Here is a 25025-nt window from a genome sequence, read left to right as displayed (position 1 = left end):
ATCATACCTAACCTCTGTCCAATCTGTACAGGCACATCATACCTAACCTCTGTCCAATCTGTACATCATACCTAACCTCTGTCCAATCTGTACATCATACCTAACCTCTGTCCAATCTGTACATCATACCTAACCTCTGTCCAGTCTGTACATCATACCTAACCTCTGTCCAGTCTGTACATCATACCTAACCTCTGTCCAATCTGTACATCATACCTAACCTCTGTCCAATCTGTACATCATACCTAACCCTCTGTCCAGTCTGTACATCATACCTAACCTCTGTCCAGTCTGTACATCATACCTAACCTCTGTCCAGTCTGTACATCATACCTAACCTCTGTCCAGTCTGTACATCATACCTAACCTCTGTCCAGTCTGTACATCATACCTAACCTCTGTCCAGTCTGTACATCATACCTAACCTCTGTCCAATCTGTACATCATACCTAACCTCTGTCCAATCTGTACATCATACCTAACCTCTGTCCAATCTGTACATCATACCTAACCTCTGTCCAATCTGTACATCATACCTAACCTCTGTCCAATCTGTACATCATACCTAACCTCTGTCCAATCTGTACATCATACCTAACCTCTGTCCAATCTGTACATCATACCTAACCTCTGTCCAATCTGTACATCATACCTAACCTCTGTCCAATCTGTACATCATACCTAACCTCTGTCCAATCTGTACATCATACCTAACCTCTGTCCAGTCTGTACATCATACCTAACCTCTGTCCAGTCTGTACATCATACCTAACCTCTGTCCAGTCTGTACATCATACCTAACCTCTGTCCAGTCTGTACATCATACCTAACCTCTGTCCAGTCTGTACATCATACCTAACCTCTGTCCAATCTGTACATCATACCTAACCTCTGTCCAATCTGTACATCATACCTAACCTCTGTCCAATCTGTACATCATACCTAACCTCTGTCCAATCTGTACATCATACCTAACCTCTGTCCAATCTGTACATCATACCTAACCTCTGTCCAATCTGTACATCATACCTAACCTCTGTCCAATCTGTACATCATACCTAACCTCTGTCCAATCTGTACATCATACCTAACCTCTGTCCAATCTGTACATCATACCTAACCTCTGTCCAATCTGTACATCATACCTAACCTCTGTCCAAGTCTGTACATCATACCTAACCTCTGTCCAAGTCTGTACATCATACCTAACCTCTGTCCAATCTGTACATCATACCTAACCTCTGTCCAATCTGTACATCATACCTAACCTCTGTCCAAGTCTGTACATCATACCTAACCTCTGTCCAATCTGTACATCATACCTAACCTCTGTCCAATCTGTACATCATACCTAACCTCTGTCCAATCTGTACATCATACCTAACCTCTGTCCAATCTGTACATCATACCTAACCTCTGTCCAGTCTGTACATCATACCTAACCTCTGTCCAATCTGTACATCATACCTAACCTCTGTCCAATCTGTACATCATACCTAACCTCTGTCCAATCTGTACATCATACCTAACCTCTGTCCAATCTGTACATCATACCTAACCTCTGTCCAATCTGTACATCATACCTAACCTCTGTCCAATCTGTACATCATACCTAACCTCTGTCCAGTCTGTACATCATACCTAACCTCTGTCCAATCTGCACATCATACCTAACCTTTGTCCAATCTGTACATCATACCTAACCTCTGTCCAGTCTGTACATCATACCTAACCTCTGTCCAATCTGTACATCATACCTAACCTCTGTCCAATCTGTACATCATACCTAACCTCTGTCCAGTCTGTACATCATACCTAACCTCTGTCCAGTCTGTACATCATACCTAACCTCTGTCCAGTCTGTACATCATACCTAACCTCTGTCCAATCTGTACATCATACCTAACCTCTGTCCAGTCTTTACATCATACCTAACCTCTGTCCAATCTGTACAGGCACATCATACCTAACCTCTGTCCAATCTGTACAGGCACATCATACCTAACCTCTGTCCAATCTGTACAGGCACATCATACCTAACCTCTGTCCAATCTGTACATCATACCTAACCTCTGTCCAATCTGTACATCATACCTAACCTCTGTCCAGTCTGTACATCATACCTAACCTCTGTCCAATCTGTACATCATACCTAACCTCTGTCCAATCTGTACATCATACCTAACCTCTGTCCAATCTGCACATCATACCTAACCTCTGTCCAATCTGTACATCATACCTAACCTCTGTCCAGTCTGTACATCATACCTAACCTCTGTCCAATCTGTACATCATACCTAACCTCTGTCCAATCTGTACATCATACCTAACCTCTGTCCAATCTGTACATCATACCTAACCTCTGTCCAATCTGTACATCATACCTAACCTCTGTCCAATCTGTACATCATACCTAACCTCTGTCATCTCGTCCTAGACATCTGTCACCAGATCCTGGACCTGTACTCCCAGGGGAAGACCCCCATCCCCTCGGGTCTGGAGCTGGAGACCAAGCAGAGAGGACCCCCCCAGCCCCCTGTCCCAGCCCCCCCACAGCCTCCAGAGGGTGTCCCACTACCCCCTCCACCCAAGAGGATCTCCCCTCAAGGCAGCCCCCCACGCCATCCAAAACGCCCACATGTCAGTGATAGCAGTGTGTCTTTGTATTTGTCAGCTGGTGAAATATGCAATTTAATTTTCTGTGGATCATTAATGTTTAATTATTTAATGTGTCTGAGTAGTATCCATGACTAACACGATAGGTAATAGACGATACCCTGGTATAAACGGTATATTCTGAAATACTGACAGTATGATTTATAACTATCAGAAATCTAAGATGTGTCAAATATCCAGCTCAGTGCTCCAGCTATGCATCTGGTTTGCTAACCTGCTAGCTAAGTGGCTCTGTTAAGATCAAGCTTCTTAGTCAGAGCAGAGACATTCAACCCCCCTCCTGGATCAAGATCCCTGTTGCCTAAATAGTTTTGTGCATAATGGCGCCCCCCTGTGTGCACATTCTGTAATACCATGCACCCCGGAATGGTACAGAGACGGTGTGAAAATGTGGGTACTGCCCCAACCCTAACAGATAACCCCCGATAACAGCTTGTGTGTAGTTGGTCGTTTTCATTCCTCAAGTGGTCTAAAGTTGAACGTGGAGCGTGTGTGCCTGCTTGAAGCAGCAGAGTATTCTTTCTGTTTTGTCAGAGCTCTCCAAAAGAGGAACCCAAACCTCCAGAACAAGTGGGTTCTAAGATTCCACGGTTGGAGAGCCCTATGCCCCCCCTGCCCGCTTCTCAACCGCTGCCTGGTGAGTGTCTTACTACTTAGTAGGTTACTTATTATATGCATAACAGCAGTAGCTAGTGATCGTCTGTCTCCCCTCCGAGAGAGGCCTGCTGTCATATGATGAAGTGACATCTTTATTTAGTGTTTAATGATGGACATGGTTTTAGTGAGAGGCTGCTTAGAACACAACAGGCCTTCTTAGAATCCTGGTTATGTAACGAACAGACCACCCCCTCCTTACCGCCTGCCCTCTGACCAATCTGATTACTGCTTCAAGTTGTTAATGAGCACTTCACAGGAAGTGTGTAGTCTAGCTATGGGATTACTAGGAATTATTTACAGTTTTAAAGGGCTGTCTCGTTGAACAGGAATGTCAAAGCTTTCAGCCCTATGATTAGGATTGTGTTTAGTGGAAATGACCTTAATTCACTTCTCTGTCTCTCTCTCCCCCCCTCTCTCTTTCTCTTTCATCTCTCTCTCTCTCATCCTCTCTCGCTCTCTCTCATCCTCTCTCTCTCTCTCATCCTCTCTCTCTCTCTCTCTCTCTCTCTCCTCCTCTCTCTCTCTCTCTCTCTCTCTCATCCTCTCTCTCTCTCTCTCTCTCTCTCTCATCATCTCTCTCTCTCTCTCTCTCATCATCTCTCTCTCTCTCTCTCATCATCTCTCTCTCATCTCTCTCTCTCATCCTCTCTCTCTCTCTCATCATCTCTCTCTCATCCTCTCTCTCTCTCATCCTCTCTCTCTCATCCTCTCTCTCTCTCTCATCCTCTCTCTCTCTCTCTCATCATCTCTCTCTCACTCATCCTCTCTCTCACTCATCCTCTCTCTCACTCATCCTATCTCTCTCGCTTCTCTCCCCTCTTCTCTCTCGCTTCTCTCTCCCCTCTTCTCTCTCGCTTCTCTCTCCCCTCTTCTCTCGCTTCTCTCTCCCCTCTTCTCTCGCTTCTCTCTCCCCTCTTCTCGCTCTCTCTTCTCTCTCCTCTCCCCTCTTCTCTCTCCCCTCTTCTCTCTCTTTCTTCTCTCTCTCTCTCTCCCCTTTTCTCTCTCCTCTCAGATCGTAAGGCTCCCCCAGTGCCTCCTGAAGCTGAGCCAGCCGCGGGTAGCGAGCCCGTTCCCCCTCCCCCCTCTCACGCGCCACCCCCCCACCAGCCCCCTCCCCTGCCCCACCGCCCCCCTCCTCCTCCTCCTTCTAGTTACATCATGGGAATGTCCACCTCTAGCTCCTACATGTCAGGGGAAGGCTTCCAGAGCCTTCAGTCTATAATGAAGACAGGGGAACCGTCCTATGCCCCCATGCCCCCCAACTACGGTCCCCCCATGCCCTATCATCCTCATGGCTACCCCAACGCTCCACCCCCAGGACCCCCACCCAGCACTTACCCACCCCACAACCTGCCCCCTCCCTCTCCGGCCTACCCTCCACCAGGCTACAACTACCCTGAGTACCCCCCGCCACGCATGCCCCCAGGACACGGGGTGCCACCTCCGGGGATGGGCATGCCTCCTGGGGGGTACCCTCCACCGCCAGGCCAGCCCCAGGTGCCCCTGCCACCCCCTGGCATGCCAATGAACCGTGGGGGATGGATGAGATGAAAGGAGGAGTGGTGGAGGAGAGAGGGAAAGAGAGAGAAGGATGAAAGAGTAGAGGAATGTCTGAAGCTAACAGTACACTTCCTGTTGTGCAGAACTTTAGCTGGGTCGTGTTCATTAGTCACCAAACGGAAGAAACTGACTACTGAGGGGCTACCTGCACTTGTCCAATAGGAAATGCTCATTTTTGTTTCTGTTGCAAAACTGTTTGGTACACTGTGTCCTAATGAATACAACCCTGGAGTCCACTGGAGATGTCAACAAACAAAGGATTTTTACCTCAGAGAGCCATGTCTGTTCTACACTGTCTTGGCTGCTTGTGGAATCCCAGGCATGTAAAGGTTACGACCCCTGGAATCTGTCCTGCCATTCTATAGAGATTCTATCAGTACCACATTCCAAGTGGTTCCTTTTGAGAAAGACGAGGCAGATCATATTGAAGTCTTGACATGGTTGAACATATTTTGAGACGTACTGAAAGGAAATACAATTTACATTTAGACTGAAGGTTCGAATGATGCTATAAAACCTGCTTGTTTTTGCTTTCATTTTTAGTCTGCATCGAAAAAGGATATATTTTCAGTACTGTGATAACTTTACCCTGTGTGTATGTGGAGAACAAGTTGGGTTTATCGCAGAAAATACCAAACACATTTGTCTTTTTATTTAGCTGTGTGAATATTGGTTCGTCTGTAAGTCGTATTGGACTGGATGTAACATATATAATATCAGGAATAGCTCTTCCACTGTTAGTCATGAGCTGAAAGACATCGGCAACCCATATCTGGTTCTGAACAGCCGGTGGATAGGACCCTGGACAGGCAGGAGTGTATTTGTACATGATAAAGTTACTAGGTCTTTCTAGACAGCTCATATCCTTAGTTAATCAGGCTTTACTTTAAGACAATTGCGTTCTCCCTCCCTACACACCCACACTTGATTTTGTGTCTCACAGGCACTCGGGATAATAAAATAAAAAGTCTAAACTAGTGTTGTCTTTATTTAGTCTGTGTTGAAGTAGTCTAGTATGTGTTACCATACTGCGTAGACTGGTTCGTCGTGTGCAGAATCCTGGGGATTGAGGCTGGTGGTGTGTGTTTGTTCACAACAGTGTTGTGTTCTTGACAGTATTAAGGTCAGGTTCAAATTGTCTGATTTACAGGTCATGACCTTACTAACAATCAGTTTAACTGTTTTGTCTACAGACACTCCTCACCACAACCACACATTTACTGACCAGTGGCTTAAACTGTACCTGTGTTAACTTTGTTTTCCCCAATACCGTTAATCCACTTTGAAATGTTATTCCGTTTTCTCAGCAAAATACAGTACATTCAATAACTTTACCAGCAGAGGGCAGATTTGCTCAAGTTCTGAATTAATTTTGTCATTTAGCAGAAGCTCTTATCCAGAGACTTACAGGAGCAATTAGGGTTAAGTGCCTTGCTCAAGGGTACATTGACAGATTTCACATGGTCAGGTCGTGGGTTCGAACCAGAAACCTTTCAGTTACTGTCCCAACTCTCTTAACCGCTAGGCTACCTGCCACCCTGTCAGTTCTTCAGTACAGAAGGGTTTGTATGTGTTGTTTAGTGTTAATCAGTGGGCTCAAGTCAGCGTTTCCTCCCATATTAACTCAGAGAAGACACAGAACTACAAAGAAAGTAATCACTTGTTTATTTTTTCCCCTACAAAATCATCTCAAAGTGGCCCTAGTACATTTACTAATCCTTCTAGAATATCTGTCTGATCTCAGCTAAATTCATGAAAAAACAGTTGTACTTTACAGTAATGCTAGTAACTACAGGACTAGTTAGCATTAACACTAGGTTTGTGTCTGTGGTCAAAAGTAATGCACTAGGGCAGGGTTTCCCAAACTCGGTCCTGGTGCCCCCCTGGTACACGTTTTGGTTTTTGCCTTGGCACTACACAGCTGATTCAAATAATTGTTGGTTATTTGAATGGGCTGTGTAGTGCTATGGTAAACGTCAAACCGTGCACCCGGTTGGAGTTTGGGAAACCCTTGCACTCGGGAATACGGGGATATTTCATACTGGGTTCATCATGTCTTCTGGTTTAAAACACAGGTTCCAAATCAAACTTCCATGCAGAGAAAAACATGGCACGAAATGCCAGACTGAAAAATGTTACAAATCATCTCCTCTCATAGCTACAAATCAGTTCTAGAAAAAAAGGACACTTCAAAAAAATCTATTCTTTGATTTTCTTTTTTGTACTAGACCCCATTAGTGAGAACCGAGGCGGAACCATAAGATTGTACAGTCTGAAGCCTCAGTGATGTTCTAATTAGGAACAAGACATACTCGTGTCAGGAGAGGTTGAGCTGTCAATCAGTGACTTATTAACCAATCAAAAGACTTGGATACCAATCAAAATCTCCCGATAGGTTAAAATCAAAAACAGGCCAATCACATGGCAGCCCTATAATGGGAGAGCTCTATCTAAACACATGGCAATACATATCCTTGAACAGTTTGATCATAACAGTACTTATTTCATCTGACTTCGTCATGGTATAACTCGTTAAAATGTATCGAAAAACATCTAAGGGAAGACTTGCTCTTTCTCACATTCCAACAGAAAATACTTTTACAAAACATGCACAGTTCACTGCTGAAACTCATCTCCTGGATTCACCATGGCTAAAAAGCGTAATTAAATATTATGCTAATTGAAAAATATAAACCATTCCATTTATTTTGTAGCTTTCAATAAAAATTGTGTTGTACAGTAGTTTGATTAGTAGTTATTACAGTAGATAGCCAAATTAGTCTGATCTTCCCTTTATGACAGTCTTTTAAGTTTCACAGAATATTTCTGAAACATTATTTCATATGAAATGAATGCAGCAAATGTGTCCCGCAGTCTCCAACCCTGTATGAAGCAGGTGTCCTCAGTCTGCTACAGAGAACTACAGTATACAGCCTGACCAACGGAAAGACTACCAACCATCCAGTCTTCAGAGTCACAGAAGAAGAGTTGGGGTAAAGCTCTCGTTATTTCCCAACCTGAGAAATATGATTGTCTTACACAACGTTGTACATTTTAGTTAATTATTTTTTTTTAAACGATTTCCTCAAAAAATAAGATCGCTCCATTGACTCTTGGCTGAGGCAGTTTCGATTCCAAATGGCCTTGATGCGTTTGAAGAGATAAAATAATAATTTGTTAAACCAAAATACAGTAAAAATATGAGTGGTTACCATAGAAACAGCCCTATTTAAGGTTCGGCTGTGTGCTTTTGTAAAACATAAAACCCATAAAACAGTCAGTTTTATCACATGGTCAACCTAGAATAATAAAAAACAAAAAGTCTAAATAAATGATAACAACAGTAATGCTATGGCTTTATACATATTTTACACAAGGTTTAAAAGTGATCTCTATAGTTTTGTGTTAATAATAGACATCTCTTATGAGCATAGGGCGCTAGGTATGTACGTCACAGTGGGTAACACAAATTAACACTTTGGATGCTAATGATAATTATTCTAATGCTAGCATTAGCTAATGCTAATTATGCTAATCAACCAGAGAGACAAAACTGACAGAGAAGCTAGCTGGGTTTTTATGGGAAGTACTATGAAGGAGTGGGATGACATTGTTCCTAGACACTGATCCACAGTCAGTTCTGTATGTGACCTCTAAATGCTCAAGATCAGGGTTGAAGGAGAGTGAAGCTGATCCTAGATCTGTGCATACGAGACACTTAAAACCCAAAACGTACTATCAAACCATATCTGACGTTATCACATCGTTACTTTTGGGGACGATTGGGGATTTTTTTTTATCCCACACGTTGCCCCCGCCTGAAGCTCTGCTATAGTAACCATGCAGCTCTACCTGGAGCCCTGCTATAGTAACCATGCAGCTCTACCTGGAGCCCTGCTATAGTAACCATGCAGCTCTACCTGAAGCCCTGCTATAGTAACCATGCAGCTCTACCTGAAGCCCTGCTATAGTAACCATGCAGCTCTACCTGAAGCCCTGCTATAGTAACCATGCAGCTCTACCTGAAGCCCTGCTATAGTAACCATGCAGCTCTACCTGGAGCCCTGCTATAGTAACCATGCAGCTCTACCTGAAGCCCTGCTATAGTAACCATGCAGCTCTACCTGAAGCCCTGCTATAGTAACCATGCAGCTCTACCTGAAGCCCTGCTATAGTAACCATGCAGCTCTACCTGAAGCCCTGCTATAGTAACCATGCAGCTCTACCTGAAGCCCTGCTATAGTAACCATGCAGCTCTACCTGAAGCCCTGCTATAGTAACCATGCAGCTCTACCTGGAGCCCTGCTATAGTAACCATGCAGCTCTACCTGAAGCCCTGCTATAGTAACCATGCAGCTCTACCTGGAGCCCTGCTATAGTAACCATGCAGCTCTACCTGGAGCCCTGCTATAGTAACCATGCAGCTCTACCTGAAGCCCTGCTATAGTAACCATGCAGCTCTACCTGAAGCCCTGCTATAGTAACCATGCAGCTCTACCTGGAGCCCTGCTATAGTAACCATGCAGCTCTACCTGAAGCCCTGCTATAGTAACCATGCAGCTCTACCTGAAGCCCTGCTATAGTAACCATGCAGCTCTACCTGGAGCCCTGCTATAGTAACCATGCAGCTCTACCTGGAGCCCTGCTATAGTAACCATGCAGCTCTACCTGAAGCCCTGCTATAGTAACCATGCAGCTCTACCTGGAGCCCTGCTATAGTAACCATGCAGCTCTACCTGGAGCCCTGCTATAGTAACCATGCAGCTCTACCTGGAGCCCTGCTATAGTAACCATGCAGCTCTACCTGGAGCCCTGCTATAGTAACCATGCAGCTCTACTGGTTTAAAGTGACACTGGTCCTATTCTAGGGGACTTCTTATAGAGCTCATCTGGGTTTCTATTCAGCATAAAACAAAACAAAAGGGCCCGGTTTCCCAAGAGCATCTAAAGGCTCATTTCATCGTTAGTAACTTCGTAGGAGCATCGTTAAATCTCAGAGCTGTTTCCCAAAACCACCGTTACTAAAGTTGTATTTGAAAACGCTTGTTATTTACTGACTCCGCATCAGACCGCTCGGCATGTGAACAGCAAAGTACGTCGTTAGATACCTACCGCGTCACTTTACACACAGAAGACCTCCACTAAACAAAGAATCAAGATGTTTATCCGTCTCTCTGTGACCGCCGATAACTTCAGAACGAAGTTGACTACAAATACAAAGTTGCCAATGTCTTTGCAACTGTAATAAACAAGCGAAGGATACAAAGATGCTTCAAATGAAAACTGAGATGACTGCACTAAAAGATAAATAGCCTACCTACAGAATATACTATATATTGTATTTCAACGATACTGAAAGCAATTTCACGTTCATTCAATTTTGTTTTTATTTTACTATTTGGCTACTGTCTGCAATTTTTGCCTCATTATATTTAATGAAGTGTAGCCTAACATGTGCACAGTGATGTTCCACATCTTGATGAATCTCCTTATTATAGGGTAGGCATTAGATTAAGCCGCCTCAATATTTGCAGGCATAGGGTGATAATATCTCTCTAGGTAGCTGATCCATCGTCAGTATTGTGGAATAATTCTAATGTTAAAGTAAGATTTGAATGGGGAAGAAAGCTGATCTGAGAGCAGCGATGCCATTCGTTCGATCCTGCCACCGTGTGAAACATGCTCCAACGAAGGCACTTAGCGAATGTTCTCTCTGTGTGGCGTTTTTGGGAAACACGTGTTACATATTGGGCCTTTGTAGGAAAGATGGATGGCTAAAACAGTCAAAGTTCCATCTCTATCGGGGAAACCAGGCCCAGGAGAGTTATGAAATAATATTCAGCACTATGTAAACTGTCCTCAAATCAATAATACGAGGAAAATGGAAAATCAGTGAAAGTAGCAGCCAGTTATCAACAACACTGGAAGTTCAAAATAAATGTATGTATGAGGAATTGGCGAGGTGACTGAGATATCCATTCTGTGCTTTTCCTGGGTCATATAATGTCCAGTCACATATACCAGGTCATATCTAGAAGGGATACAGTTTTTGTCAAATTAACGCCAAAAGTGGATTTGTTGCATTTTAGCTAACCTAAACGTAATTCTCCTAACATGCTACGTTAATTATCCTGCTGCAGAAGTTCTAACCTGCTACAAAAAGTTCATTTTGACAAAAGCTGCATCCCATCTGGACAAAACCCATATCCCAGGGAAATAGTGGGTGATGGGAACTGTAGTCAGTGGGAGCAGGGTGTTATGAGTAGTGTAGGCAGTAGGAGCAGAGGTGGTGTCAGGTGAGCATAGTTAGTCTTCCTCTCTGGTTGCTGTGGACTACAGAGGGCCTTTGAACTGGTTGCCAGAGAGATGCTGTCTGATGGACGGCTTATCTCCTGCTGCGTCGCCCAGCTTTCTCCACACCACCTGGACCCACATACACACACAAAGAAAACACAAACAAAAGGGTTATGTCCTCACTTGGTCTTTCACTAAATGAACCCCTGGTAGAATCTCTCTGCATGTGAGATGAGAGGACCCAGGGTCTGTCTGTCTCTCTCTCTCTCTCTCTCTCTGCATGCTGGGAGTGTTTGGTGCATGCTGGGAATTGTATGAGCGAGGGAGTGCGTGTGTTGTGTAGAGTTAGATATTTCTTTCGGTTTTCTCTTTCTTGGTGGCATTCTTTGTTTTCTTCTGTGCATGATTAAGGTTATTATTTTTATTTTTGTTGTGGTAGAATTAAGTATTTTGTTTTTCGTATCGAAATTACCCTGAGTTTGGCGGGGATGGCAGCCCGAATGGGGATGCCGTCCCTGTCACTTCGGCACGGCTTTAGGTGTGTTACTGAAGCTACTGTCACGGTGGAGGAGTTTCTGGTCGCCGTAGGAGAGAAGGTAGGATATGAGAATGTTGCTTATGCGTCACGGATGAATAAAGCGGTGGTGGTCTTTCTTAAAGAAGAGCGCCTTGTAGATCGTATGGTTGAGCACGGCGTAGTTCTTAAAGGAATGTTTATTCAAGTTACGCCGCTTTTTTCTCCGTCAACAAGGGTAACGATTTCAAATGTACCGCCGTTTATTCCAAATGAGCTATTGGAGCTTGGGAAGTTTGCAAGTTCAATTAAGGTTGTCCCGTTGGGTTGCAAACACCCGGCGTTGAAACAGGTTATCGTTTCGGCGACAGGTGTTTATGTTTTTGGACTCACCGGAGCAGACTTTAGAGTTATTGTTTAAAGTCAAGTATGACAATAGACTGTATATGGCTTATGCTAGTATGGGTAGTCAACGGTGTTTTGAGTGTGGGGATGTTGGTCATAAGCGACATGCTTGCCCAAAAAGGGAGAAGGCAGAGGGAGGGGCGAAGGTGGTCATCGTAACGCCTGGGCCCACTGATGTAGGGAGAGGTGGGCCGACAGTGGTTGAGCAGCCACAAGCACCTGTTGCTGAGGAACAAGTTATCCGTGTTGAGGGCACGGAGTTGCAACTTGTATTAGAGGGAAATGTTATGCAGCAGAAAAATATTGTTATAGAAGGTAAGGATGGATCTGAAGAGCCAGTTCCTCAGACTGGTGAGGAGGTGCCCAGTACGAGTACTGGGGCACAGGAGGGGGTTCATGTGGAGCTAGGCTCCCAGGTAGTGGAGGAGATGCCCACTATGAGTAATGGGGTTCAGGTGGGGCTAGTCTCCCAGGTAGTGGAGGAGATGCCTGGTACGAGTGATGGGGTGCAAGTGGGGAGTGTTGAAAGGGATGTGGTAGAGGGGAGTCAGTGGTCTGTGGCCTCAGCTGAGGAAGATCAGGAGAAGGATATGGATATCTCTTTTGATATGATAGCAGCTGGTGAGGACTCAATTTACGATCTAGAGGAGGTAAATGGTTTTCTGGATCAGACTTTTGGGAAATCTGTCAAATTGGCAGATTATTTTGATGTTGATAAATTTGTGAGGTCAGCTGTGATGTTACAGAAGACGGTGGGGTTAGTCCAGTTGAGTGAGAAGAAGCGGTTTCGCTTGAGGAAATTTGTTACTGCTGTTGCAGCAGCAAAAGGTGGTGGGAAACGTGGTCAGGTTAATAAGAGAAAATTTAAATAATGATGATGATCATGCTTCATAGGGTGTCTTTTTTCTCTTTGGTTTCTCTGTGGTTTCTTCTGCTTTTCTTTTCTCTTTTCTATATGGAGGTACTAAGGGTGGGCTCTCTCAATATTAATGGGGGAAGGGACAGGAATAAGAGGGCTTGGGTATTAGAAGTAATAAAACAGAAAAGGCTTAATGTAGTTTTTCTACAGGAGACACATAGTGATGAGGAAAATGAGGTTGACTGGGGTATGTGGTGGGAGGGGCAGCATATACTCAGTCATGGTACTAATTTCAGTGCTGGGGTGGCCATCTTGTTTTCCTCAGGTTTAGGGGTGACTGTGGTATCTACAACAGAGATTGTCAAGGGACCGGTTTTATTGGTCAATGCGGATGTTATGTTTTTTTTTGTTATTTTGAATGTTTATGCTCCTAATGAGGGTACAGAGCGTCTTGTTGTTTTTGATCAACTAAAGGAAACCTGAAGACAATGTGACCAAGAGGGGTGTGTGGTTTTAGGGGGGGACTGGAACTTACAGTGGATTTTACTGTTGATCGCACCGCTGAAGAACCTCACCTGCGGTCAGCCACTTGTCTGTCTGGTTTATTAACTGAGTTTGAGCTTTCTGATGTGTGGAGAGTAAGGAAGGCAACAGTTAGGCAGTACACATGGCTAAAAGTTAATGAAGGTCGCGTCAGTGCAGCAAGGTTAGACAGGTTGTATGTATCTGATCACTACTGTAGTAGGGTTGGAAGGTTAGACAGGTTGTATGTATCTGATCACTACTGTAGTAGGGTTGGAAGGTTAGACAGGTTGTATGTATCTGATCACTACTGTAGTAGGGTTGGAAGGTTAGACAGGTTGTATGTATCTGAGCAATACTGTAGTAGGGTTGGAAGGTTAGACAGGTTGTATGTATCTGATCACTACTGTAGTAGGGTTGGAAGGTTAGACAGGTTGTATGTATCTGATCACTACTGTAGTAGGGTTGGAAGGTTAGACAGGTTGTATGTATCTGAGCACTACTGTAGTAGGGTTGGAAGGTTAGACAGGTTGTATGTATCTGATCACTACTGTAGTAGGGTTGGAAGGTTAGACAGGTTGTATGTATCTGATCTCTACTGTAGTAGGGTTGGAAGGTTAGACAGGTTGTATGTATCTGATCACTACTGTAGTAGGGTTGGAAGGTTAGACAGGTTGTATGTATCTGAGCACTACTGTAGTAGGGTTGGAAGGTTAGACAGGTTGTATGTATCTGATCACTACTGTAGTAGGGTTGGAAGGTTAGACAGGTTGTATGTATCTGATCTCTACTGTAGTAGGGTTGGAAGGTTAGACAGGTTGTATGTATCTGATCACTACTGTAGTAGGGTTGGAAGGTTAGACAGGTTGTATGTATCTGATCACTACTGTAGTAGGGTTGGAAGGTTAGACAGGTTGTATGTATCTGAGCAATACTGTAGTAGGGTTGGAAGGTGTGACATCACTCCTGTGGGTTTCTCTGATCATCATATTGTTACTGTTGATATTCACATGTCCTGTCCACGAAGGTCTTCACCTTACTGGTATTTTAATGTTAAATTGTTACATGATGTCATGTTTTGTGAAAGGTTTTTGTTGTTTTGGGGAAAATGGAGGGTTACAAAAGGGAATTTTGTGTCCTTGAGACAATGGTGGGAGGTTGGGAAGGCCCAAATACGATTATTTTGTCAACAGTATACTGCTCTGTCTCAAATTGAAGTTAAAGAGACTATCAAGGCCCTTGAACAGGACATCAAATCTATTGAATTGAATGAAGCTGCTCACTCAGAACGACCCTGGACTAGTCATGAACTTACAGAACAAGAGAGATGAACTGAGGTCGTTTCTACATGAAAGAGTGAAGGGTGCCTTGATTAGGTCTCGTTTCGCTTCCCTCAAGGATATGGATGCTCCTAGCGCTTTTTTAAAAACCTAGGACAGTCGACTTTGCAACGTAAACAGATGGTCTGCCTTCGTCTCCCTGATGGGAAGGTGACCACGGATGACAGTGAAATGCGTCAACATGCCGTGGATTTCTACTCTGCCCTCTATAAGGCGGAGGATTGTGACTCTCTGTGTACTGAACAGTTGTTACACGGTCTTCCTCAATTGGGACCTGAGCTTTGGACCCTGACATTACACTGCAAGAGGTGTCCACAGCAGTTATGCAGCTCCCAGCAGGCCGAGCCCCTGGTATCGATGGTTTACCATCTGAGTTCTATAAGCACTTTTGGGGGTCTATTGGGGAGGATTTTTATGAAGTGGTGTGTGAATCTTTTCATGAGGGTTCTCTTCCTGTATCCTGTCAACGTGCAGTGCTTTCACTGTTGCCAAAAAAGGGGGATTTGGCTCATAAAAAATTGGAGACCTGTTGCTTTGCTGTGTGCAGAATACAAAATAGTTTCTAAATGTCTCTCAAACAGGTTGAAAGAGTATCTGGGATTGTTGGTCCACAAGGACCAGTCCTACTGTGTACCTGATCGCTCTATCGTTGACAACGTGTTTCTGATAAGAGATGTTTTAGACATTTGTAAACTGTCTGATGTAAATGTGGGTTTACTTTCTTTGGATCAGGAGAAGGCTTTGTGTGGACCACCAGTACTTGTTAAAAACAATGAAAGCCTTTGGGGTTGGGGATGTTTTTTTGTCTTGGATGAATTTACTGTATGCTGGGGCCTCGTGTATGGTGAAGGTGGGGGGTGGTTTGAGTTGCCCCATCCCTGTCCAAAGGGGCATCAGGCAGGGATGCCCAATTTCAGGGCAGTTATACAGTCTGGCGATTGAACCAATGCTTTGTTTTTTAAGAGCGAAGCTTACTGGTTTCTCTGTGCCAGGAGTAATGAAGGGTCCCACGGTAGCACTGTCTGCGTATACAGATGACGTGACAGTTTTTATGACAGGGGGTGAGGATGTTAAGGTTCTCTCAAACGATTTAAAGGTGTATTAGGGGGCCTCCTCAGCTAGAGTCAATTGGGGAAAGAGTGAAGCGCTGTGGGCAGATCAGCTTCAGATGGGGTCCACTCCACGGTTACCAGGGGGGCTTCAGACGGGGTCTGCTCCACGGTTACCAGGGGGGCTTCAGTGGGGCAGAGATGGGATGAAGACTTTGGGTGTTTTTCTAGGCTCTGATGTCTTTCAGAAAAAGAACTGGGAGGGTGTAGTGGAGAAAGTGTGTGCCAGACTGTCAAGATGGAAATGGGTGCTGCCCCAGCTGTCTTATAGGGGAAGGGTCCTGGTAGCTAATAATCTTGCTGCCTCTACCCTGTGGCACAGACTAATGATTTTGCAGCCACCTAAGGGTCTGATACAAGAGCTTCAGAGGACCCTTGTCAATTTCTTCTGGTCTGGACAACACTGGATTAAAGCTGCAGCCCTGTACCTGCCACTGCACGAGGGTGGTCAAGGCCTGGTGGACATTTCCTCTAGGATCATGGCTTTCCGGCTTCAAGCAGCCCAGAGACTGTTGTACAGAGACGGTTCTAGCTGGGTCGAAACAGCCTACACATTGATGAGGAGAGCGGGCTGTTTGGGCTTAGACAAGCACCTTTTCCTCTTAAAGCTGGAGGGGGGTGAGTTGCCTGGCCTGACTCCATTTTATGAGTCTGTTATGCAGGCTTGGAGAGTTTTTGTCAAGTCCCGTAAGGCCTGCACGCCACCAGGGATGTGGCTTTTTGAAGAGCCTCTTTTTCACAACACTACCATCCAGTCCCGTGTTCTGGGTTCAGCCAGCCTACGTTCATGCCTGTTAGGCGTGGGGTGTACCAAGCTGGGTCATCTGATGCGGAGCAGGAGCAGATCGTTAGAGGCGCTGGGAGAAAGAGTGGGGATCCGATCATCTCGCCTACTGAGGAAGGTCGTAGCTGAGGTCTGTGACTCCTTGCCAGTGCTTCATCTCCAGTATATGACTGACACTTCCAATTCTGATCGGTGGAAGGAGGGTCTGGATTGTGTGTTCCCTGCACTGATTGTTAGTGCTGCGGTGGGGGCATTCGAGGAGGACGTGGGGATGCTGCTTTCCTTCCATACCCCGGAGCTGGGGGAGTTCAAGGAGGTGGGAAAGAAGGCCATGTACAGAATATGTGTAAAGGTGTCCCATGCCTCTTCCCTGGAAGGGGTCAAATCGACGAGGTGGGCGGGTGTGCTTGGTCCAGGTGCCTCTCCAAAAGGCTGTTAGCGATCATTATACAAACTGCCTATTGATAAGAGGACAGCTGACCTCCAATGGAGGATAATACATGGAGCCATAGCCACCAACATGCATCTGGTACACCTGGACCCTACTGTTGGGGAAGGGTGTCCATTCTGTGCTGAGTCTGAAACTCTGGCACATCTGTTTTTACTGTGTCCCAGGTTGGTCGGGATGATTGACCTGATCACTAATTGGTTCTCAACGTTGGGAGAGGTTTTCTCTTCCCAACTGTATATATTTGGGCCAAAGTACAGGTTTAGTCAAAAGGGTGTAGTTGTGTTGCTTAATTTTGTGTTAGGGGCAGCAAAATTAGCGATATGGAAGACCCGAAAGAACAGTATTCGGGGACAGGGGTCTGTGGATGTGGTGGGAATGCTAGAGGGAATGGTGGCAGCGAGACTAAGGGTTGAGTTTGCCTATTATAAACTGGTCAATAATATTGATCTGTTTATGAGTATATGGGGTATTCAGAGGCTGTTGTGTTTAGTTACTGTGGAGGAGGAGTTGGAGTTGTGTTTTTAATTGATGTGTAACTGTGGTTTTGTATGAGTATTTATTGTGTGGTGGGCTCCCAGACCCAATAAAAAATATTTAAAACTCTAAAACTCTCTGTTCCTCTCTCTCTCTTTCTCTCTGAGATGGAGGGAGGTGAAGGCTTTGAATAATGGAGGGCGCGGAGGAGAGGAGAATGCTCTGCTCTTTTTCCTGCCCCCTCAGATAGATTAATTTCTCTGACAGTTGGGCTGCGGGAGCCTCTTATAAAAGACACCAATTAGAACACTGCTGCACAATGGAACAGAGGAACAACACGCTCCAATTAGAACACTGCTGCAGGATGGGACAGAGACACAGAGGAACAACACACTCCAATTAGAACACTGCTGCAGGATGGGACAGAGACACAGAGGAACAACACACTCCAATTAGAACACTGCTGCACAATGGAACAGAGACACAGAGGAACAACACACTCCAATTAGAACACTGCTGCAGGATGGGACAGAGACACAGAGGAACAACACACTCCAATTAGAACACTGCTGCAGGATGGGACAGAGACACAGAGGAACAACACACTCCAATTAGAACACTGCTGCAGGATGGGACAGAGACACAGAGGAACAACACACTCCAATTAGAACACTGCTGCACAATGGAACAGAGACACAGAGGAACAACACACTCCAATTAGAACACTGCTGCAGGATGGGACAGAGACACAGAGGAACAACACACTCCAATTAGAACACTGCTGCACAATGGAACAGAGGAACAACACACTCCAATTAGAACACTGCTGCACAATGGAACAGAGGAACAACACACTCCAATTAGAACACTGCTGCACAATGGAACAGAGGAACAACACGCTCCAATTAGAACACTGCTGCAGGATGGGACAGAGACACAGAGGAACAACACACTCCAATTAGAACACTGCTGCACAATGGAACAGAGACACAGAGGAACAACACACTCCAATTAGAACACTGCTGCACAATGGAACAGAGGAACAACACGCTCCAATTAGAACACTGCTGCAGGATGGGACAGAGACACACCGAGCGAGAGAGAGAGAGAGAGACTCTGTACAACAAAGCTACAGTTCCTCCTAGTGCTTCATAGCTCTGAGCAAAATAGGCCAAGGCAATGTAGTTACAAGACCCAGAAAACCAATACTCATGTTTCTACCTGTACTAATAACGCATCAGGTGAGGGAGACAGATGAAAAGAGAGAGAGAAGGAGAAAGAAAAGACTACTTACATTACACATCTCTCTGACGATGGCCTTCTCCTTCTCACTCAGATCCTCCTCGTAGTCCTCTGGGCCCTGCTTCTTATCCAGGTTCTCATGCACCTCCAACACCTGGTACAATCAGGCATATGATCATGAAACCAAGTAAGTGAATCTATGTGATTCATTGTTTAAAGCAGCAGTCTCTCACAACACATCATCAACAACAACCTAGTCCTGCAGATACAATGGATGCTCAAATAAAAGTCCTTGTTTTGGGCTGTGTATTTTCAAATTAAAATAAATCAAATACACAGATAAAATAATTTAAAAAACCAGATCCACAAATACACATGTATTTGAACCCAAGTCTGTGTGAGAGATAATGTCAAGTTGTCATACCTTCATAGCGTGGACCACAGACTCTGGTTTCTGAACACAGGACAGGTAACCTGTTACCGGGGTTGACTCGCTGGTGGGGAGGCGACCAATCGTGCCCTGAGAGAGGAGAAAGACTGAGTTAGTCTGGTGGTGAGGCGACCAATCGTGCCCTGAGAGAGGAGAAAGACTGAGTTAGTCTGGTGGTGAGGCGACCAATCGTGCCCTGAGAGAGGAGAAAGACCCAGTTAGTCTGGTGGTGAGGCGACCAACCGTGCCCTGAGAGAGGAGAAAGACTGAGTTAGTCTGGTGGTGAGGCGACCATTCGTGCCCTGAGAGAGGAGAAAGACCCAGTTAGTCTGGTGGTGAGGCGACCAACCGTGCCCTGAGAGAGGAGAAAGACTGAGTTAGTCTGGTGGTGAGGCGACCAACCGTGCCCTGAGAGAGGAGAAAGACCCAGTTAGTCTGGTGGTGAGGCGACCAACCGTGCCCTGAGAGAGGAGAAAGACCCAGTTAGTCTGGTGGTGAGGCGACCAACCGTGCCCTGAGAGAGGAGAAAGACCCAGTTAGTCTGGTGGTGAGGCGACCAACCGTGCCCTGAGAGAGGAGAAAGACCCAGTTAGTCTGGTGGAGAGGCGACCATTCGTGCCCTGAGAGAGGAGAAAGACCCAGTTAGTCTGGTGGTGAGGCGACCATTCGTGCCCTGAGAGAGGAGAAAGACCCAGTTAGTCTGGTGGTGAGGCGACCATTCGTGCCCTGAGAGAGGAGAAAGACCCAGTTAGTCTGGTGGTGAGGCGACCATTCGTGCCCTGAGAGAGGAGAAAGACCCAGTTAGTCTGGTGGTGAGGCGACCATTCGTGCCCTGAGAGAGGAGAAAGACCCAGTTAGTCTGGTGGTGAGGCGACCATTCGTGCCCTGAGAGAGGAGAAAGACCCAGTTAGTCTGGTGGTGAGGCGACCATTCGTGCCCTGAGAGAGGAGAAAGACCCAGTTAGTCTGGTGGTGAGGCGACCATTCGTGCCCTGAGAGAGGAGAAAGACCCAGTTAGTCTGGTGGTGAGGCGACCATTCGTGCCCTGAGAGAGGAGAAAGACCCAGTTAGTCTGGTGGTGAGGCGACCATTCGTGCCCTGAGAGAGGAGAAAGACCCAGTTAGTCTGGTGGTGAGGCGACCATTCGTGCCCTGAGAGAGGAGAAAGACCCAGTTAGTCTGGTGGAGAGGCGACCATTCGTGCCCTGAGAGAGGAGAAAGACCCAGTTAGTCTGGTGGTGAGGCGACCATTCGTGCCCTGAGAGAGGAGAAAGACCCAGTTAGTCTGGTGGTGAGGCGACCATTTGTGCCCTGAGAGAGGAGAAAGACCCAGTTAGTCTGGTGGTGAGGCGACCATTCGTGCCCTGAGAGAGGAGAAAGACCCAGTTAGTCTGGTGGTGAGGTGACCATTCGTGCCCTGAGAGAGGAGAAAGACCCAGTTAGTCTGGTGGTGAGATGACCATTCGTGCCCTGAGAGAGGAGAAAGACCCAGTTAGTCTGGTGGTGAGGCGACCATTCGTGCCCTGAGAGAGGAGAAAGACCCAGTTAGTCTGGTGGTGAGGCGACCATTCGTGCCCTGAGAGAGGAGAAAGACCCAGTTAGTCTGGTGGTGAGGCGACCATTCGTGCCCTGAGAGAGGAGAAAGACCCAGTTAGTCTGGTGGTGAGGCGACCATTCGTGCCCTGAGAGAGGAGAAAGACCCAGTTAGTCTGGTGGTGAGGCGACCATTCGTGCCCTGAGAGAGGAGAAAGACCCAGTTAGTCTGGTGGTGAGACGACCATTCGTGCCCTGAGAGAGGAGAAAGACCCAGTTAGTCTGGTGGTGAGGCGACCATTCGTGCCCTGAGAGAGGAGAAAGACCCAGTTAGTCTGGTGGTGAGACGACCATTCGTGCCCTGAGAGAGGAGAAAGACCCAGTTAGTCTGGTGGTGAGACGACCATTCGTGCCCTGAGAGAGGAGAAAGACCCAGTTAGTCTGGTGGTGAGGCGACCATTCGTGCCCTGAGAGAGGAGAAAGACCCAGTTAGTCTGGTGGTGAGGCGACCATTCGTGCCCTGAGAGAGGAGAAAGACCCAGTTAGTCTGGTGGTGAGGCGACCATTCGTGCCCTGAGAGAGGAGAAAGACCCAGTTAGTCTGGTGGTGAGGCGACCAACCGTGCCCTGAGAGAGGAGAAAGACCCAGTTAGTCTGGTGGTGAGGCGACCATTCGTGCCCTGAGAGAGGAGAAAGACCCAGTTAGTCTGGTGGTGAGGCGACCATTCGTGCCCTGAGAGAGGAGAAAGACCCAGTTAGTCTGGTGGTGAGGCGACCATTCGTGCCCTGAGAGAGGAGAAAGACCCAGTTAGTCTGGTGGTGAGGCGACCATTCGTGCCCTGAGAGAGGAGAAAGACCCAGTTAGTCTGGTGGTGAGACGACCATTCGTGCCCTGAGAGAGGAGAAAGACCCAGTTAGTCTGGTGGTGAGACGACCATTCGTGCCCTGAGAGAGGAGAAAGACCCAGTTAGTCTGGTGGAGAGGCGACCATTCGTGCCAGCTATTCTAAACTATTTGTAATTGCTTGAAGTTACTTACTTACTGTATAGGTAAGGCCTAACCACAAAAGCAAAATTCATTTTGTTCCTTCCCTTATTTTTTAGGTGAAACCCACCGTGTGAGATGTGTTAGTAGAACTACTATGCTGGTGAAACCCACCGTGTTAGTAGAACTACTGTGCTGGTGAAACCCACTGTGTGAGATGTGTTAGTAGAACTACTATGCTGGTGAAACCCACCGTGTGAGATGTGTTAGTAGAACTACTGTGCTGGTGAAACCCACTGTGTGAGATGTGTTAGTAGAACTACTATGCTGGTGAAACCCACTGTGTGAGATGTGTTAGTAGAACTACTGTGCTGGTGAAACCCACCGTGTGAGATGTGTTAGTAGAACTACTATGCTGGTGAAACCCACCGTGTTAGTAGAACTACTGTGCTGGTGAAACCCACTGTGTGAGATGTGTTAGTAGAACTACTGTGCTGGTGAAACCCACTGTGTGAGATGTGTTAGTAGAACTACTGTGCTGGTGAAACCCACTGTGTGAGATGTGTTAGTAGAACTACTATGCTGGTGAAACCCACCGTGTGAGATGTGTTAGTAGAACTACTATGCTGGTGAAACCCACCGTGTGAGATGTGTTAGCAGAACTACTATGCTGGTGAAACCCACTGTGTGAGATGTGTTAGTAGAACTACTGTGCTGGTGAAACCCACTGTGTGAGATGTGTTAGTAGAACTACTATGCTGGTGAAACCCACCGTGTGAGATGTGTTAGTAGAACTACTGTGCTGGTGAAACCCACTGTGTGAGATGTGTTAGTAGAACTACTATGCTGGTGAAACCCACCGTGTTAGTAGAACTACTGTGCTGGTGAAACCCACTGTGTGAGATGTGTTAGTAGAACTACTATGCTGGTGAAACCCACCGTGTGAGATGTGTTAGTAGAACTACTATGCTGGTGAAACCCACTGTGTGAGATGTGTTAGTAGAACTACTATGCTGGTGAAACCCACTGTGTGAGATGTGTTAGTAGAACTACTATGCTGGTGAAACCCACCGTGTTAGTAGAACTACTGTGCTGGTGAAACCCACTGTGTGAGATGTGTTAGTAGAACTACTATGCTGGTGAAACCCACCGTGTGAGATGTGTTAGTAGAACTACTATGCTGGTGAAACCCACCGTGTGAGATGTGTTAGTAGAACTACTATGCTGGTGAAACCCACTGTGTGAGATGTGTTAGTAGAACTACTATGCTGGTGAAACCCACCGTGTGAGATGTGTTAGTAGAACTACTATGCTGGTGAAACCCACCGTGTGAGATGTGTTAGTAGAACTACTATGCTGGTGAAACCCACTGTGTGAGATGTGTTAGTAGAACTACTGTGCTGGTGAAACCCACTGTGTGAGATGTGTTAGTAGAACTACTGTGCTGGTGAAACCCACTGTGTGAGATGTGTTAGTAGAACTACTATGCTGGTGAAACCCACCGTGTTAGTAGAACTACTATGCTGGTGAAACCCACTGTGTGAGATGTGTTAGTAGAACTACTATGCTGGTGAAACCCACCGTGTGAGATGTGTTAGTAGAACTACTATGCTGGTGAAACCCACTGTGTGAGATGTGTTAGTAGAACTACTATGCTGGTGAAACCCACTGTGTGAGATGTGTTAGTAGAACTACTGTGCTGGTGAAACCCACTGTGTGAGATGTGTTAGTAGAACTACTATGCTGGTGAAACCCACCGTGTTAGTAGAACTACTATGCTGGTGAAACCCACTGTGTGAGATGTGTTAGTAGAACTACTATGCTGGTGAAACCCACCGTGTGAGATGTGTTAGTAGAACTACTATGCTGGTGAAACCCACTGTGTGAGATGTGTTAGTAGAACTACTATGCTGGTGAAACCCACTGTGTGAGATGTGTTAGTAGAACTACTGTGCTGGGCCAGATATGGATTCTATTCCTTGCTGGGTAAGGCTTTTGTATAAGTAAAGGTTTTCGACAGTGCAGAGAAACACACAGCTCCAGGCAGTGTTTACTATTCATATGGTTGTATAGTCCTGGCTCAGTTCCCTGCATAATCAGCCTGTTTTAGGTCTTCCAGTACAGGGAGAGAGAAATACATTGTCAAAAACTATGGTCCGTAAGTTAACACACTGTCAGAAACTATGGTCCGTAGGTTAATACACTGTCAGAAACTATGGTCCGTAGGTTAACACACTGTCAGAAACTATGGTCCGTAGGTTAACACACTGTCAGAAACTATGGTCCGTAGGTTAATACACTGTCAGAAACTATGGTCCGTAGGTTAACACACTGTCAGAAACTATGGTCCGTAGGTTAACACACTGTCAGAAACTATGGTCCGTAGGTTAACACACTGTCAGAAACTACGGTCCGTAGGTTAACACACTGTCAGAAACTATGGTCCCTAGGTTAACACACTGTCAGAAACTATGGTCCGTAGGTTAACACACTGTCAGAAACTATGGTCCGTAGGTTAACACACTGTCAGAAACTATGGTCCGTAGGTTAACACACTGTCAGAAACTATGGTCCGTAGGTTAACACACTGTCAGAAACTATGGTCCGTAGGTTAACACACTGTCAGAAACTATGGGATACAGTGCGGACTATCTAGTGTCGGCGTGAATGAAATGAAGGCAGAGTTGTCTAACTAAAACACACACACGTGCACGAACACATGCACACTCAACGAACACACAACGTGACCTGAAAGTGGAAGTGGGGCAGAACAAAGAGAGAGCAGAGGGCTAACTAAATATAAAACCATGATGATGATGGGAGAAGAAGCCATCCTATTAACTAACTATTAACTAAGAGAGAACAGGAAGTTCAGAATCATCTCTCTCTCTCTCTCTCTCTTTGTCTCTCTGTCTCTCATCAGTCTCTCTTTTTCTCTCTGTCTCTCTCTCTCTCTGTCTGTCTCTGTCTCTCTCTGTCTGTCTCTCTGTCTCTGTGTCTCTGTGTGTGTGTTCCACTAAGGCCATCTCTTACGCTTGGATGAACACATCAGAAGCCAGCCAATCACAGTACAGACCATAATGAGATGGAGACGTGGAGACGTCATGACAACTGGACCAAAACAAGATGCAAGGTTAAGGGCTGTTCTTAGGCACGATACAGCCCTTAGCCGTGGTATATTGGCCTTATTCCAC

General features: G+C 45.9%; 2 protein-coding genes across 6 annotated transcripts in view; one reads left to right on the top strand and one right to left on the bottom strand.

Moving 5' to 3' along the window:
- Positions 1–2401: 2401 nt before the first annotated feature.
- On the top strand, positions 2402–5858 carry LOC120019484 (cyclin-K-like). The gene is made up of 3 exons (XM_038962784.1): positions 2402–2640; positions 3211–3313; positions 4346–5858. Exons 2-3 carry the CDS (start codon positions 3280–3282, stop codon positions 4882–4884), a joined length of 573 nt encoding a protein of 190 aa, XP_038818712.1. The 5' UTR covers positions 2402–2640; positions 3211–3279; the 3' UTR covers positions 4885–5858.
- A 677-nt stretch (positions 5859–6535) lies between these two features.
- The window catches only part of LOC120019175 (coiled-coil domain-containing protein 85C-B-like), a 116359-nt gene continuing 97869 nt past the window's right edge, over positions 6536–25025 (bottom strand). For 3 of the 5 annotated variants that reach the window (XM_038962474.1, XM_038962476.1, XM_038962477.1), the window contains 3 exons: positions 19312–19407; positions 18940–19041; positions 6536–11316 (listed from right to left, as the gene is read on the bottom strand). In XM_038962474.1, the coding sequence (XP_038818402.1) occupies positions 11227–11316; positions 18940–19041; positions 19312–19407 (288 nt within the window). In that variant the 3' untranslated portion in view covers positions 6536–11226. The other 2 variants (XR_005472298.1, XM_038962478.1) reach the window with 2 other exon arrangements.

Source organism: Salvelinus namaycush, chromosome 24, assembly GCF_016432855.1.
Source record: "Salvelinus namaycush isolate Seneca chromosome 24, SaNama_1.0, whole genome shotgun sequence".
Classification (NCBI taxonomy): Eukaryota; Metazoa; Chordata; class Actinopteri; order Salmoniformes; family Salmonidae; genus Salvelinus; species Salvelinus namaycush.
The sequence above is the reverse complement of the archived record's forward strand: the minus strand, read 5'-3'. Positions and strand labels throughout refer to the sequence as shown.

Coding starts and splice junctions, on each gene's coding strand:
- LOC120019484 (XM_038962784.1), top strand. CDS start 3,280: ATGCCCCCCCTGCCCGCTTCTCAACCGCTGCCTG. Junction 3,314..4,345: donor CGCTTCTCAACCGCTGCCTG/GTGAGTGTCTTA, acceptor CTCTCCTCTCAG/ATCGTAAGGCTCCCCCAGTG.